Source organism: Cnephaeus nilssonii (assembly GCF_951640355.1).
Source record: "Cnephaeus nilssonii genome assembly, chromosome: 12".
Taxonomy (NCBI): domain Eukaryota; kingdom Metazoa; phylum Chordata; class Mammalia; order Chiroptera; family Vespertilionidae; genus Cnephaeus; species Cnephaeus nilssonii.
The window spans coordinates 60,821,554-60,836,639 of NC_137083.1; the positions used below are offsets into that span (position 1 = coordinate 60,821,554).

At 42.1% G+C, this 15,086-nt stretch overlaps 1 protein-coding gene across 1 annotated transcript; it reads left to right on the top strand.

Moving 5' to 3' along the window:
- Nucleotides 1–10,594: 10,594 nt before the first annotated feature.
- Nucleotides 10,595–14,350, top strand: KLF14 (KLF transcription factor 14). Its single transcript, XM_079786746.1, has one exon. The coding sequence runs from the start codon at nucleotides 11,005–11,007 to the stop codon at nucleotides 11,989–11,991; it is 987 nt and encodes a 328-aa protein (XP_079642872.1). The 5' UTR covers nucleotides 10,595–11,004; the 3' UTR covers nucleotides 11,992–14,350.
- The last annotated feature ends 736 nt before the right edge of the window (nucleotides 14,351–15,086 follow it).

A 15,086-nucleotide genomic window follows, 5' to 3' on the forward strand; every position in this document is an offset into this window, starting at 1 on the left:
ATGTTCGCCTGGGTACAGAATTCTAAGTTCAAAATAATTTTCGCTCAGAACCTTGAAAGCCTTTGTCTCCCCGATTCCACTGCTGCTGAAGAGGACCTTCCCCTCCTACAGTTCTGCACACCCCACTGCTCTCCTGGTCCGGCCCAGGAGCAGAACAAACGAGAAGTCCGCCTGGATATTCCTAGGGCTGTTTCCTCATTCCATGCCACTTCTTAATCACGCGTTCACTTAAGAAATACTTTTTGTGCATGTAATGTTCCAGGCTCTGTCCTGAGATTTTTTTTAAAAGAAAAACTTTCATACACAAAGAAAAGTGTAGAGAATAACAGCACACACAGGAGTGCAGTCACCACCCATATTGACAAACCTTATCTTGTGCCTTATTTGCTTCACGATTTTAAAAAAGAAGTAAAACACCAAAGAATCTGTTGAAATCCCATCCTTTTTCCTCCCACACCAGAGATAACGGCTGAACAAAATGTGGTGCTTATCATACTCCTTAAAGGAGTATACTTTCAATATATAGATATGTTAGACTATATGTGGATGAATACTCTCTGGACAAACGATATATAACAAGAAATACAGTGCTTACTACATGCCTCTATGCGGTCTAATCGCATCGCATATGTTAACTGGTTCTCACTGAACCCACTATTATTGTTCCCTTTTTATAAATGAGGAGACCGGACTTCATCAAGGTCGCATAGCCGGTGACCCACTAAGTGATGGCACCTGAACTGGGCAGCCTGGCTGCTGAGTTTGTGCTATTGACAACTATCATGTGCTAACCTAGTACTAATTCCCACGTATCTAAACTTCGTGTAAATGGTATCGTGTTTGACACATTTTTCTAAAATCTTGGACTTTATTTTTCTGCTCCATTTTACTCAGCGGAAAACATCCATGCCTCATCCTTCATTTTTACTACTGTATACTAAGGCCTTGTATTTTTATGAATATTTAGATTGCTTTAAAAATTTGCAGCCAATCTTGCACTGAACACATTTGTAGCTGTCTCCTCCTAGGGCCAAGGACAGGAGTTTCTCAAAGGCATATACTAAGGCGTGAACTTTCTGAATCACAGGGTATGTACATCATCATCTTTGCAAATTATTCAAATTGCTGCATCAATTCATATTCCCTTGACGTGAAATGTGAGGGGATTATGTCTCGTGCTGGGATTTGAATCTGGCTTGTTGGACTCCACGGATATTGCTGAACTATTGGGCCATTATACTGCAGAAGTTTCTGTCACCCACGCTTTTTGTCTTAATATAGACACTTCAGGCCTTTGCTCTCCATCTCATTATGTAAAAATATGTGTTTACTGATTATATACTATGTGCTCATTCTTCCTGTCAATGGTTATTTTTTAAAGCCACAACACTGCACGCACTGAAAGGTATTTTAAATTACTCAAGGAAAGGCTCACCTTGGAATTTAACATGAGACTGAGTGTAACATGGAAGAAGTTCAGCTGGATCTAAAAAAAACCTGACCACTAAGAACACAGGAGTTTTTTATCAAGAATTGAATCTAAAGCATTAGATTTAAATTATTAGATTAGTTTTAAAAATACTTAGATCCTACCTTATTATCATTATACTAAAAACTATTAGACAAATGATTATATATAACATTTTGAGGAACTCTACCGAGAGTTGGAATTCCTGTCCTCCAGGAACATACATATAAAGACATATAGTTCAGTCAGGGATGTAGGCCAACTTCAAACGGTAAAAGCTTCAGACTCATAGATCCCACGGCCTATACAGCATCTCCACCTAGGTGTCTGAAATACACCTAAAGTGTCCAAAACCAAACTCCCGCTTTCCACCACCTATATCCTGCTTCTTCTAAAGTCTTTCTCATCTTGCCCTAGCCAGTGTGTTCAGTGGGTAGAGCATTGGCCTGTAGACTGAAGGGTCATGGGTTCGATTCCGGTCAAGGGTACTTTCAGTGGTTGCAGACTCGATCCCCAGTCCAGGTAGGGGTGCGTGCGGGAGGCAACCAATTGATGTTTCTCTCTGTGTGTCTTTCCCTCTCCCTTCCACTCTCTCTAAAAATCAATGGAAAAGTATCCTCAGGTAAGGATTAACAGAAAACAAAACAAAACAAAATAATGAAGTCTTTCTTATCTCGAAGTAAAAAGTATATTCGTCCAGTGGTTGGGTTGGACTTCTTGGAGTAATTCATGAGTCCTCACCTTCTGCTTCACGTGCAACACATCAGCAAGCAGATACCTCACTCTAACTGCATAGGAAATCCAGACCTGACCACTTCACACCTCCTTCATTGCTACCACAATGGTCTATCATTGCACCATCACCTTTTGTTTGGACTCTGCAGTGGCTAACTAACGGGTCTGCTTCTACTCTTGCCCATGCTCTAGTCGATTTGCCACACAGCAATCAGGTGAACCTCTAAAGAGTAATTCAGATCATGCCACTGCTCAAATCCTCCCTAACACTTCCCATTTCACTCTGTACATTGGTTTACAAAACCCTACATGACCTGCCTCCCACTGGCTCAGATCCCCGAATCCATTCATCTATTTCCACTCATTTACTCTGTGTTAGCCTTGTGTTGGCAGGATAATGGCTCGCCAAAAATGTCCACATCATAATACCCAGAATTAATGAAGATGTTACATTATTACAGTAGTTTTGACCAAGAGATGATGGTGGTTTGGGTTAGGGCATTAGGAGGGAAAATGAGAAAAGTGACTGGTCAAGATATAGTTTAAAGGTAGAGTTAACCAACCAGGAAGATGAATTAAATGTGGGGGCTGATGGAGAGGGAGCTGTCAAGAATGACACCCAGTTTGCTGGCCTGAGCAGCAGGATGAATGAAAGTGTTATTTACTGAGACAGAAAGAATGTAGACTTGGGGTTAAAAACCAAGAATTCAGCTTTTGAATATATTAAGTTTGAGATATCTATGAGACATCCCAGGAAGCGTGGGGTGTTACCAAGTAGTCCGATGGATAAGACTACCTGGCCTCTCTGGAAAATAGATCTAGGGGAAAAATTATCATTTCATAAGCTGTTAGTATAGAGGTGTTCCGAAGCCATGGAAATGTTAAAAATTACCTAGAGAGACTGGGTAGAATTGAGAGAAGAGGCATTGTGTAGAATTCCATAGAACTTTAAATTTGAAAGGTTAAAGAAGGAAAAATGAGCAGTTAAAACTAAGAAGGAACAATGATAAAGATGAAAGAAAGCCCCAAAAGAATGCAGTATTACAGAAGCCAAATAAAGAGAATGTTTCAAGGATTACTCGACTGCCTTGAGAGTGCTAGTAATGGGAGGACTGGATTAGGCACTATGATCAATGTGATCTTCCTTTTCTTTGGAAGAAATGGTTTTATTTTGGTCAAAATACATAACATAAAACTTACCATTTTAACCATTTGTAGGTGTGTAGTTCAGTGGCATTAAGTACATTCACAGTGTTGTGCACCAATGTTGATCTTAACAAGAAGAATTTCTGTAGCAAAGTGAGAGCTAAATATTGGAACAATTTTACTAATGCACGGGGGTAAGGAAGTGGTCCCAGAGAATACAGAATATATTCAGCCTTTGGGAAATTTGGCTTGAAGGGGGAATATGGCTATATATCAGTAGCCAGACGAGAACGTACGATAGAGAGGTTTTTAAAAAAATATTGGAGATATTAGTCCATTATTTAATGTTGATTTAAATTATTCTATAAGGAAGGAGAGAAAGGAGATTCTGGAGAGAGAGGAGATAGGTTGTGGATTGTGTACCCTGAGAAAGCAAGAAGTAATGGGGCTAGAACTCATGAGAATGGACTGGTCTTTGCCAAAAGCTGGGAGGGAGATTGGCAGAGATGCAAACAGGTTTGCAGTATTTCTGGGAACGTTGAATGTCTATTTGAGATTAGTAACCATGAGTAAACACTGATACTAATCTGCCAGTTTGCATATTGCTATTCGTTTATTCTATATACATTAATGGAATGCCTACTACACGACTCATTCGAATCACTTTAGACCAAAGAAGATGGACAGGTCAGCCTCTCAAGGCCTCCAGGAACATCTCTTCGATGCCGCTCCATAAGCTTCCGAATGAGCTTGGGCGAAATATTATTTCTGAAACATTTACCTCAAGGCCACAGTGTACACTGCATGGAGAAACCACCCTTATTCTCCTTTCCATTATGCTTCCAGAGCTGATTCCTGAGCGATTATACAATGTGCACTGGTTACAGAATGGCTCAGGTGATGGAATACCAGCTGTACAGAGACCCCAAAGCCTTCTCACCAACTTGAACAACTGACGCCCGGTCCATTATCCAGTGAATTCCTTGATCCCCCCAAAACAATAAACAATAAGAAAACTCCCCTTCCTTTCCAGAGAAACTACCGATGTCTGAGGTATCTCCTCTGCAGTGTCCTCCAATTCTGCTTCTCAAACCGAGAACCTCTCAGGAGGTCCTCTCAGCAGTGAGATGGGGTGTCTTCCACTGGAACAGGAACAGCTCCTTCAACAACCTCCAAACCAGTATTTGTGCTCCAACCTCAAGCCCCTCCTTTGCATTGCTTTTCCAAAATTCAAGAGAACCTTCTAGACAATTTGCAATATCAGCACCACATCCACAAATTCAGAAAAAGGTAAGGAAATTCCTACGCTCTAATATAAACTCCACGAGAGCAGAAAGTTGATTTTTTTGTTGTTGTTCACTAATGTCATTCCTGCTGCCTGGAAGAATGCTTGGTATACTGAAGGCTATTGGTTGAATGAATGAAATATTTAGAACCATATGCCAACTCTATGGCAGAACATTAGCAAAATAAAGTTTCCAGATCCTAATAACATTGCTTGAAAATTGCTTGTGTTTCTTGGTATCATGCACCTTAAACCTCCTTTACTTCAGAAAGAGCTTCCCTTAGGTAATTATCTACACAAGGGTAAATATTATCTTTTCTGCACTGTTGATAGGAAGGATCCCGTCATCCAGAGAAAACACCCTTCTGAAAATTTAGTGTTTAAGAAATCACGGTGGAATTATGAAGTATTTAGAATTGAATGACAACAAAAGCACTATTTTGAAAACTTGTGTGATACAGACAAAGAAGGGAAATTTCTCTTCAAAATAAATGTATAGCCCTATATTATATTTTAGAAAATAAGAAAGATTGGAAAGTACTTAACTTGAAAAGCTTTTTTTAAAAAAAATGAATAAATGCTCAACTCAACGTAAGTGTAGGAGGTTAATAAAAATAACTACAGAAATTAAACATATATATTTAAAAGAAACAAATATGCTCTACAAAAGATGGCTATTTGAAAAGACTATAGACAAACCTCTGTGAAAACAAAAACGACAAAATAGAGAATTTACACATAAAATATAAAGAATGAGAAGTAGGATATAATTACAGATGCTGTCGAAAATTTCTAAATAATAAGAGAATGCTATGAACCATATACCAAAAATTTAAAGGCATAAATAATATTTAATTTGTAAAGAAAAATGTAAATTATCAAAATTTACCCCAAAAGAAATACAAAACCCAAATAAATGAATAACCATGAGAGAAACTGAATTGAATTTTCAAAATATGATCATTTCACAGATGAGATTTACCAACATCAAGAAACAAATCATAGAAACTTTTATAGAATATAGAAAAAGGGAACTTTCCAGATGTATTTTATGAGGGTAACATCTACAAAAAGCTGGGCTAGCCTCAGAGAAACAAGGAGTAAAAATTGGTGGAAGAAATATCAATAACTTAATATATGCAGATGACACGATCTTACGGGCAGAAAATAGCAACGATTTGAAACAATTTTTGATGAAAGTAAAAGAAGAAAGTGCCAAAGCAGAACTGCATTTGAATATCAAGAAGACAAGAATCGTGAAACAAAGACGTTGAAATTGTTAAAGATTTTGCTTACCCTGGTTCAGTCATCAATGCAAATGGTGACTGCAACCAAGAAATCAAAAGAAGGCTGAGGTCCAGAAGGGCAGCCACGCAACAATTAGGAAAGATCAAAGATGTGTCATTCGAGACCAAGGGCTAAGATCATCCACACCCTCAGATTTCCCATTACTATGCAAGGATGAGAAAGTTAGACAGTGAAGAAGGCTGGGAAGAAAAAAAGAAAATGGATTCAGTTCAAATGTGGTCTTGGAGGAGAGCTCTACAGACACTCTGGACTGCTAGAAAGAGGAACAAGTGGGCCCTAAACCTGGAACATCACTGGAAACAAAACGACAAAACTGAAGCTGTCCTACTTCGGGCACATCACGAGAAGGCAGGGTTCTTTGGAAAAGACACCAATGCTGGCAAAAATAAAAGGCAGCAGGAAAAGAGGAGGACCCAATATGAAATGGACCGACTCCATAAAAGAAGCCATGGGCATGAGTGTGCAGGAGCTGAGCAGGGCTGTTGAGGACAGGGCATTGTGGACACCACTTATTCATAGTGTCGAAGTCGACTCAATGGCACTTAACAACAACAATAACCTTGATACTAAACATGCACAAAAGCAGTGCAAGAAAAGAAAATTATAAGCCAATATCATTTATGAACATAGACGCTAAAAATAGGAAGCATTCAGCCTTGTATTAAAAATAAACATACATACAGCAAACAAGGTTGATCTCAGAATCTGAAGATATAGCCACATTAGAAAAAAATCTATCCAAGTGACCCATTACATTAACGTATCAAAGACAAAACCTATAATCATCTCAATAGTTTTAGAAAAAGCTCTTAATTAAATTCAGTATTCATTTCATGATTTTAAAATATTCCTACTTTAAACTCAACTGGGATAGAAGGGAATTCCTTAATCTGATAAAGGGTTTCTACCAAAAACTTTCAACAATATCACAAATAATAATACCACATTAGAAGCATTCTCAATGAGCTAGAAATAGGAAAACAATGCTTGGTCTCCACCCTTAATATTTGATGTTATATTGGAGGTCCCAGCCCATCCATTGAGATAAAAAAGGGGAAAGGTTTCAAGAGTGTTATTTACAGATAGTATGATTATCTACATGAAAATACAAATGAATCTGCAAATAAATTATTCAGCATGTTTGCTAAAGCAAGATTATTCCAAAATCAATTTCCAAAATTCCCAAACAGCAAAAATAACCATTTAAAAACTTTAAAAAGAATCCAACTTATAATAGCAACAAAAGCTGTAAGGTACCTAGGAATAAATCTAACAAAGAAGCACAAGAGTTTCATTAACAAATCATAAAATGTTACTGAAGGACATGAAGAAATCAGAATAATATTAATGTATTGGATGACTCTATTTTATAAAGATGTCACATCTCCCAAAATTTAACCTATAAGTTTAACTTAATAAAATACCAGAAAAGTTTTTCAATGGAAGTTGACAAACTGATGCTAAAGTTAGTATGGACGAGTAGAAGTCCAAATATAGCCAATATAATTTTTTAAATGAACGAAAGAGGGAAACGACCTTCCAGACATGAAGACTTGTTATAAAGCCATAATAATTAAAACAGTGTGGTATTGGCTCAGAATTGGTTTGATTGGTGGAGAAGGATAAAGTAGAAACATATCCACAAATACATAGAAATTTAATTTTCAGTCATGGTGGCATTACACATTAATGTGGGAGTGAAAGGCTGTCCAGTAAATTTGAGGCAGAACAATAGGGCTTCCATATGGGGGAGAGAAGGAGTAAAAGTAATTCCTATTTTACACCACTGAAAAAAAAATAAGTCCCAGGTGGACCAACTTTACAAGTATAGAAAGCAAAACTTTACAACATTAAGGAAAAAAAAAATAGGAGCCTCTCTCCATGGCATCAGGTATGGAAGAGAGTTCTTTAATGAGACACACAAGTGACACTAACTATAAAAAAAGAGATCAGCCAAAACCGGTTTGACTCAGTGGGTAGAGCGTCGGTCTGCGGACTCAAGGGTCCCAGGTTCGATTCCGGTCAAGGGCATGTACCTTGGTTGTGGGCACATCCCCAGTAGGGGGTGTGCAAGAGGCAGCTGATCGATGTTTCTCTCTCATGGATGTTTCTAACTCTCTATCCCTCGCTCTTCCTCTCTGTAAAAAATCAATAAAATATATTTTTTAAAAAAAAAGAGATCAGTGAATATGACTACATTTTAAATTTTCTGTAGTACAAAACACATCAAAAGCAGTTAAAAGAGGAGTCACAGACCGAGACAATATAATGTTTATATGCATGAGCCCCTACACATCAAGAGAAAAAAAGATGAAAATATTTACAGCCCATTGGAAAAATGGGTGGCTGTGAGAAAGCAAATCACAGACTCAGAAACCTTAATAGCCAATAAAATGCTCAACTCACTAGCAGTGAGGGAAATTCAAATAAAACAATGAAATACTGAGTCTTTAAAAAATCAAATTGTCAGATATAAGAAAACTTTGAATCTAGAAAGTATTGAAGGTCATGTGAGAGAAACAACTCACATACACTGCTGATGGGTGTATAAATTCAAAAAACATTTGGCAGTCTCTAATAAAACTGAAAATGTGTGAGCAGGCTAGCAATTCCCCATCTAGATTCCCCACAGAGAAATCCTCACATATGTGTATGGCACACATGTACACATATGTTCATACTAGCATTGCCCATGATACCAAAACATTGACAGCAGCTTAAATATTCATCAATAGGGGAATGAATGAACAGGACACATTCACATGCATGGACTTATAAATACAGTATAGCAATTAAAATGAATGAATTGGATGTGTATTTATCACCATGGAGAGAAAGAACAGAAACATACCATGAAGGGAAAAAAAGTCACAGAATAGGTACAGTCTAACACCACACATGTACATTTTAAAAAAATCAAACAAAGCAATGTTCTGTGTTTTTATGGGTTAATTTGTTGTAAAAGTGTAAAACCTAGATTGTAAAGTTATTTACCAAATTCACGATAGTGTTTACCTTTATAGTAAAGGGTGGAGAATGATTTTGGAGAGGAGTACTGAGAGATTTCAATTTTATCAGAAATGTTAAATAGTTCAATTTAAAAAATAGACCTGACACAGATATGGCAAAATATGAACATTTACCAATTTTATGAGATAGGTAAGTGGGTGCTTGTGATATTCTCTCTGCATTTTAAAATATCTTTACATTTTTCTAAATAATAAAATTAAAAGAAAAGCAGCTAGTAAAGAATTCTATCTATGATAGAATTTTTATATGTGTAGATTAAGAGTTAACTGTCTAAAATTTTAAGGCAAGCAACTTTACAATAATTATCTGTTTTAGAAGGGAATATCCACAAAAATAATAAAGCTGACAATAATATAAAACTACTAAAATGAATAGATTCTATAGGTATCAATATGGATAATTCTCAAAATCATACTGAGGGGAAAAAGTAAGTTGCAAAATAATATGTACACTACTGTAATATTTAAAATGCATAAGCATAGATATAGATTTATATATAAATATATATAGGTAATTAGGTAATAAAGTATAATAACAAATGCTGGAAGAATACACACATTATAATACTGATTACCTAGAGAAGGAGGGAGAATGGTGAATGGGACTAAGGAGGGAAATAAAGTGACATTTAACTCTGTCTTCTTTAATATAAATAAAAACCTGAAGCAAATATGACAAATATTTCACATTTGATTATTCTAGGAAGTAAATACATAAAGGTATGCTACTCTTGATGTATATGTATTTTAATTGTCAAAAGAAAAAGCACGGAAGAATTGCAAACAAAATGCACATAATTCAATGTATCAGTAAAGCTTGTGTACATCAAAATCCCTGCTATGCCCATTTTTAGAAATCATCCTGTTTGCTTTTCTATGTTTTTTCAATCTTTAAATATCAGAGAAGGAAAAATAAATGAAAGCAGTGAATAAATACAAGAATATATATAACCTGTGTCTGATTATATTAAAAAGAAAAACCTCCACAATCACAAAACACCATATGAGCAATTCTATATCATTTGCTGCATTTTCTTATTTTTAATTTTTTTTTGTCAAAAGAAAAATAAAAGATGTAGTCTAATTAGAAACGTGACTTTCTATTACTAAAATTGTGGGAGTCCATTTTAATGTGTTTATCTCGCTACTAGTCTATAATTTATATTTCAGCGTGGAAATCTGTTCCTATGCCTGTGACAGGTTAATGCAGTTTAAACATGCATTTTTTTTCTTTCGTTGGCTGAATAGTTAAATCGTTACTCAAAGGATTTTAAGTTTCAATTTCAACCCTGAGAGGATTCTTTGCTTTTTCAAGGTTAAAAATGTTTCTGATTCAAAACGCTGCTAATTAATGGCTACGTAGTGGATCTATTTAGGGGACTGGTACCGACCCGGGATTAACAGCGGGACTGTTAAATGAGAAAACTTTTTTGATGCAGACTTCGGGAGATTTTAAATTTGGTCTGACAGCGGTGGACGGAACTGAAATGTAATTCCAGCCCGCTTAACTAACGATCGTCATTATGAATCGAAAGACAGGTCAGGTATTAGCATTTTTTTCCTTAAAAAAAAAAAAAAAAAACTTTCTCGGACTCCGCCGGACACCCAGCTGGCGGAGGACCAGCGGGCGCGGGGGGGCGAAGCCGGCAGGCTGCCCAGAAGTTACGATCGGAGAGTTTTCTCTTTATTAAAATTACCTGGCTCGCCAGCAGAGGCAAGAACGCGAAGACAAGATAATTTCCTAGGCTGTTAAAAAGGACTTAGGCCGGCGGGCCGCGCGTTCCGAGGGGGTGTCCTGTGGACCAGGGCGGGTCCCGCCGCCCCCGCGGGCTCCGGTGCGTCAGGGGCGCGTCAAGCGGGGCGGGCTCCGCGCGGGCGGCAGCAGCAGCAGCGGCGGGCGGCGGGCGGCGGGCGGCGCGCACCGGGCCTCCTGCTTCTCGCTCCGAGGCTGCGGGACGGACGCTCCGGAGAACTCGCTCGCTCGCAGCCGGCTGCGCTCAGACCGCGCTCGCCGGCGGCCCGGCGGTGCCAGCATGTCAGCAGCCGTGGCGTGTCTGGACTACTTCGCTGCCGAATGCTTGGTGTCCATGTCCGCGGGCGCCGTGGTTCACCGCCGCCCGCAGGACCCCGAGGGCGCGGGAGAAGCCGCAGGCTCGGAGGTGGGTGCGGCGGCGCCGCCGGAGTCCTCTCTGCCGGGTGCGGGACCACCGGGACCCGCGTCGGTCCCCCTGCTTCCCCAGGTCCCCGCCCCCAGCCCCAGCGCGTGCGGCGCCGCGCCCCACCTGCTGGCTGCAAGCGTCTTGGCTGACTTGAGCGGCAGCGCTGGGGAGGGCTTCGGGGAGAACTCGGGGGAAGCTCTGCGCGCCTCGGCTGGCTCCTCCGGCCCCACCCCGTGCTCCGGGACGACCCCGTGCCTCGAGCCGGCCCTGGCCGCCAACCCAGCCGAAGTTCCGTGGCCCGAGCACTTGTCCGGCGCGCTCGAGGTCCCAGAAGCACCTGCCGTCTCCGGAGCGCCTGCCGTCCTGGATGCCGTCTCTGGCGCGACCCCTGGCGTGGGTCCGGCCCCTGCCACGGGTCCAGGTCCCCGTCGGAGGCCAGTCACGCCTGCTGCCAAGCGCCACCGCTGCCCCTTCCCGGGCTGCAACAAAGCCTATTACAAGTCGTCACATCTGAAGTCCCACCAGCGCACCCACACGGGGGAGCGCCCCTTCTCCTGCGACTGGCTCGACTGCGACAAGAAGTTCACGCGCTCCGATGAGCTTGCCCGCCACTACCGGACACACACGGGCGAGAAGCGCTTCTCCTGCCCCCTCTGCCCCAAGCAGTTCTCCCGGAGCGACCACTTGACCAAGCATGCCCGCCGCCACCCAGCCTATCATCCCGACATGATCGAGTACCGGGGGCGCCGCCGCACACCCCGCGTCCACGCGCAACCTGCCAGCCTGGTGGACAGCTCCGGCTCCGTTCCCGACCAGGCGTCCAGCCTTCCCGCAAGCCTGTCTGACAGTCATTGCTGCTAGTCGTCCCCCGCAAGGACGATCCCCCCAGCCATACTATCCCTGCCTTCTTTCTGCCCAACCTTCTTTCCCAGTGTCATTCTACCAAGGCACAGACTGGCTCCTCTGCTCTGAGGGTGGGTCCAGACTGGCATGTTGGACCCTGGGGAGGGGACTGGGGGCCTGAAAATAGCAGGAGTTCTGACGACACGTAGATCATCCTGAAAGGGGGAGGGTTGCCTCAAGACAACCCCTAGGAACTGGTGAGAAGGGATGAGCCCCCGTTACTCTCCGGAGTCCTGAAGATTCTCCCTTCCCTGGAAGCAGAGATGTGAAACTGGAATTCTCAGGTGCCTGAGGAGCTCCCCAGTCTCAAAGGACTCTGGTGTCTCATCCACCCACCAGGGCGGACCTTGAGGAGTGTGTGAGGGGTGGCAGTCTTGGAAATGTCCAGGACTGGGATGGTGAGAGGCCTTTGGAAACAGAAATGATTTCTATTTCTGTAAACAGCGATGTTTACTAATTTATTTTTAGTATCTTTTCAACAGGGATCCCAGGTTGAGGGGAGGTTGAAGTCCTCCACTCCCCAGTTGCCCCAGCTACCTCTGTTAGGAGAGACCATGTTAGAGTCCATGCGGATGTATGGCTGGGAGATAGATGCTTCTTGGTGTCTGGGGAATGGTGCGAGTCTGCTTTTGCAGGTCCTGTTGCTTGGTTTAGAACCCTGCACTTTTGTGGTAGCCTTGCTTCCCATTTGGATTCCTAGGTGGGGAGGGTAACTTCTTGGCTCGCTCCCGAGTGAGATTGGTTTAAAATTTTGGAAGCAACCATAAAAGCACCAGAAATAAAGGGGTGGCCCAGGCTAGTTCGCCCTTCTCCCAGAGGGTGAACCCAAATGACTTTGGGTGAGATAGATCCAAAACAACATTCAGGGAAATAGGGCATGTGGTTCTGGCTGCCCACTCCAAGTAATCTCAGGTGTGGTAGATTCTGTTCATTTCTTAATGGCTAACTAGGGGGTTCTTTCTTTTGGGATCTGTGCATTTTTGTTTCAGCAACAGGTGAGTTGGTAGTTTGAGGAGGGGAAGGTGAGAGTGGCTTCTTCCAAAGAGCTGGCTGCCCTGGACTTGGGGGAGGAAACGCCAGGTGAAAGCTATTATCAAATAAAAGGACCCTTTGCCCCGGCCCTTGAAATCCCTCCAAGTTATACCCTCAGGACCCCTCTTTCCTAGTGCAGACGTGAGCATCAACAGTATTTATTTTTTCTAAGTGTATCTCTGCTGCTATGATGAAATTGTCTGCCACTTTGCTTATGTATGTGTGAATGTGTATACGTGTGACCCTTTGGTTAGAGATGGGGCTGAAAGGCATTTTCTGCTCTGGTAAGGTTCTCCTTGGCCCCCTCCTGAAAGTCTTGTAATCGTCTGTGAGTCACGCTTGTGGAGGATGCCATAATCTCAAAGAACTATAACAGGCATCTAGTTAACAAACTGCTTTCTGCTAATTTGCCGATGAAGACACTGAAACCTAGATAAGCTCAAAGTCACGTGCTAAATTGCTGGCAAAAGCCATGGCTAGAAGTTAGGTACCTGCTTTCTAAGTGATTCCCTCACGCTTGGTTATCCTACCCGCTTTCTCTCTGGGCCCTTAGTCAAAGGACCCCCCTCTCTCCTTTCCTGCCACCAGATCCCCTCCCTCCCTGTTCTCTATCACTTCTATGTTCCTTCAAATGTTTGGTCCCTGCTGAATTCTTTGCTTGTTGTGTTTAACCTGAAAGCCCTTTTCTTAGCAGGTTGAGTTCATTCCCTCCTTCCACATCATGTGGACTTAAAGTGGGAATGACTCTGGCATCTTGGGGGAGATATTTTATCTGTTGACCTGGCAGGTTAATTTTCAATGCCAATTCTATTCTCTTTCTGGTTCTGGGTGTTCCAGCTTCCTCAAGAGAGTGAGCGAGATGAACCTGACATTGGGACTCTACTAAGTGCTCCTGTACTAAGTGAGGGAAAGGTCCTTAAGAAAGACCCAAAGGCTGTGGCCTGTGACTCTGAAGGTGTTTATTGTTTCCTGATGTGGACTGAGCAGGGAAGGTGGCTCTCTCCGTGGGTCACATATGGGAAAAGGAGGCTCCCAGTTGTGGAGGTGGGTTTGGTGGTGGGAAGAGTCCTTCCTTTGCTCTGTTTGTCTCCTCAGCTGGAACTGGGTAGGAAGGGCACCCCAGGCCCCCTTGAGGACTATGATTTTCCCTTTCAGTAGAAGATCTGCCATTGGGTAGGTGGACCAATGAAGCTAACAGGAGAGACTCCCACTGACTGTTCTGGAATCTGGCTCAAAAAGTTTGGCTTTTCCAACTACCCTTTGATAAATAACTTTTCATTCTCAAGTTCCCAAGCAGTGTCCTTTTTTGGGGGTTTCTATCTTGGGGGCTTTTGTCTGGGGACGGCTTCTCACAATCTAAACGCGGCATGTCTGTCTTTGGTCATACCATCCTGAACGCACCCAGTCTCATCTAAATGTGGCATGTCTTTCAGAGACTCCTCCTAGGACTTGCAGTGCTGGAGAAGAAAACACCCAGAACACTACAGTAGCCACATAATGGAGGCAAGATTTGTAGGCTGGTCTTTCTTAGTTTTCACTCCAGTGGCCAAACAGTTCTTGAGGAGCAGTTATTAGTGAAATGACCTGGAATGGGTTTCCTAGCTTTAGTGGTGTTCCTATTGCTTCTTTTTGTTAGCCAGATGGAGTTTAGCAAGTGAATGTATCTGGGGATTGGTTGGGGTCAGCCTGAACTTCTGGGCCCTTATTCTACCCCTGCCATCCTGAGTTCTAATGTAGGGATGACTTAGTAGCAGAATGTATTAATAACACTCTTCCTGATATCTGGGTTTGGGAACTGGGAATGAATTCCAGGTCATACCTAGGGTGTGAAAGAATTGGATCCCCTACCATTGTTGGGGGGAGGGGTGAAAAATACAGGCCTTTTCCCACCCATGGAGATAAGGATCTGTCATTTGCCCCTATTTCCTCTTTTTTCCTCCAAGGAGGGAACCATATTGGAATATCACTCATGGCCTCTGTCTCTACCTCTTATTCACTTCTCCCAAGGGAAGATTGTGTTC

What these genes read in the sequence shown, in the direction of transcription:
- KLF14 (XM_079786746.1), top strand. Translation starts at nt 11,005, where the DNA reads ATGTCAGCAGCCGTGGCGTGTCTGGACTACTTCGCTGCCGAATGCTTG.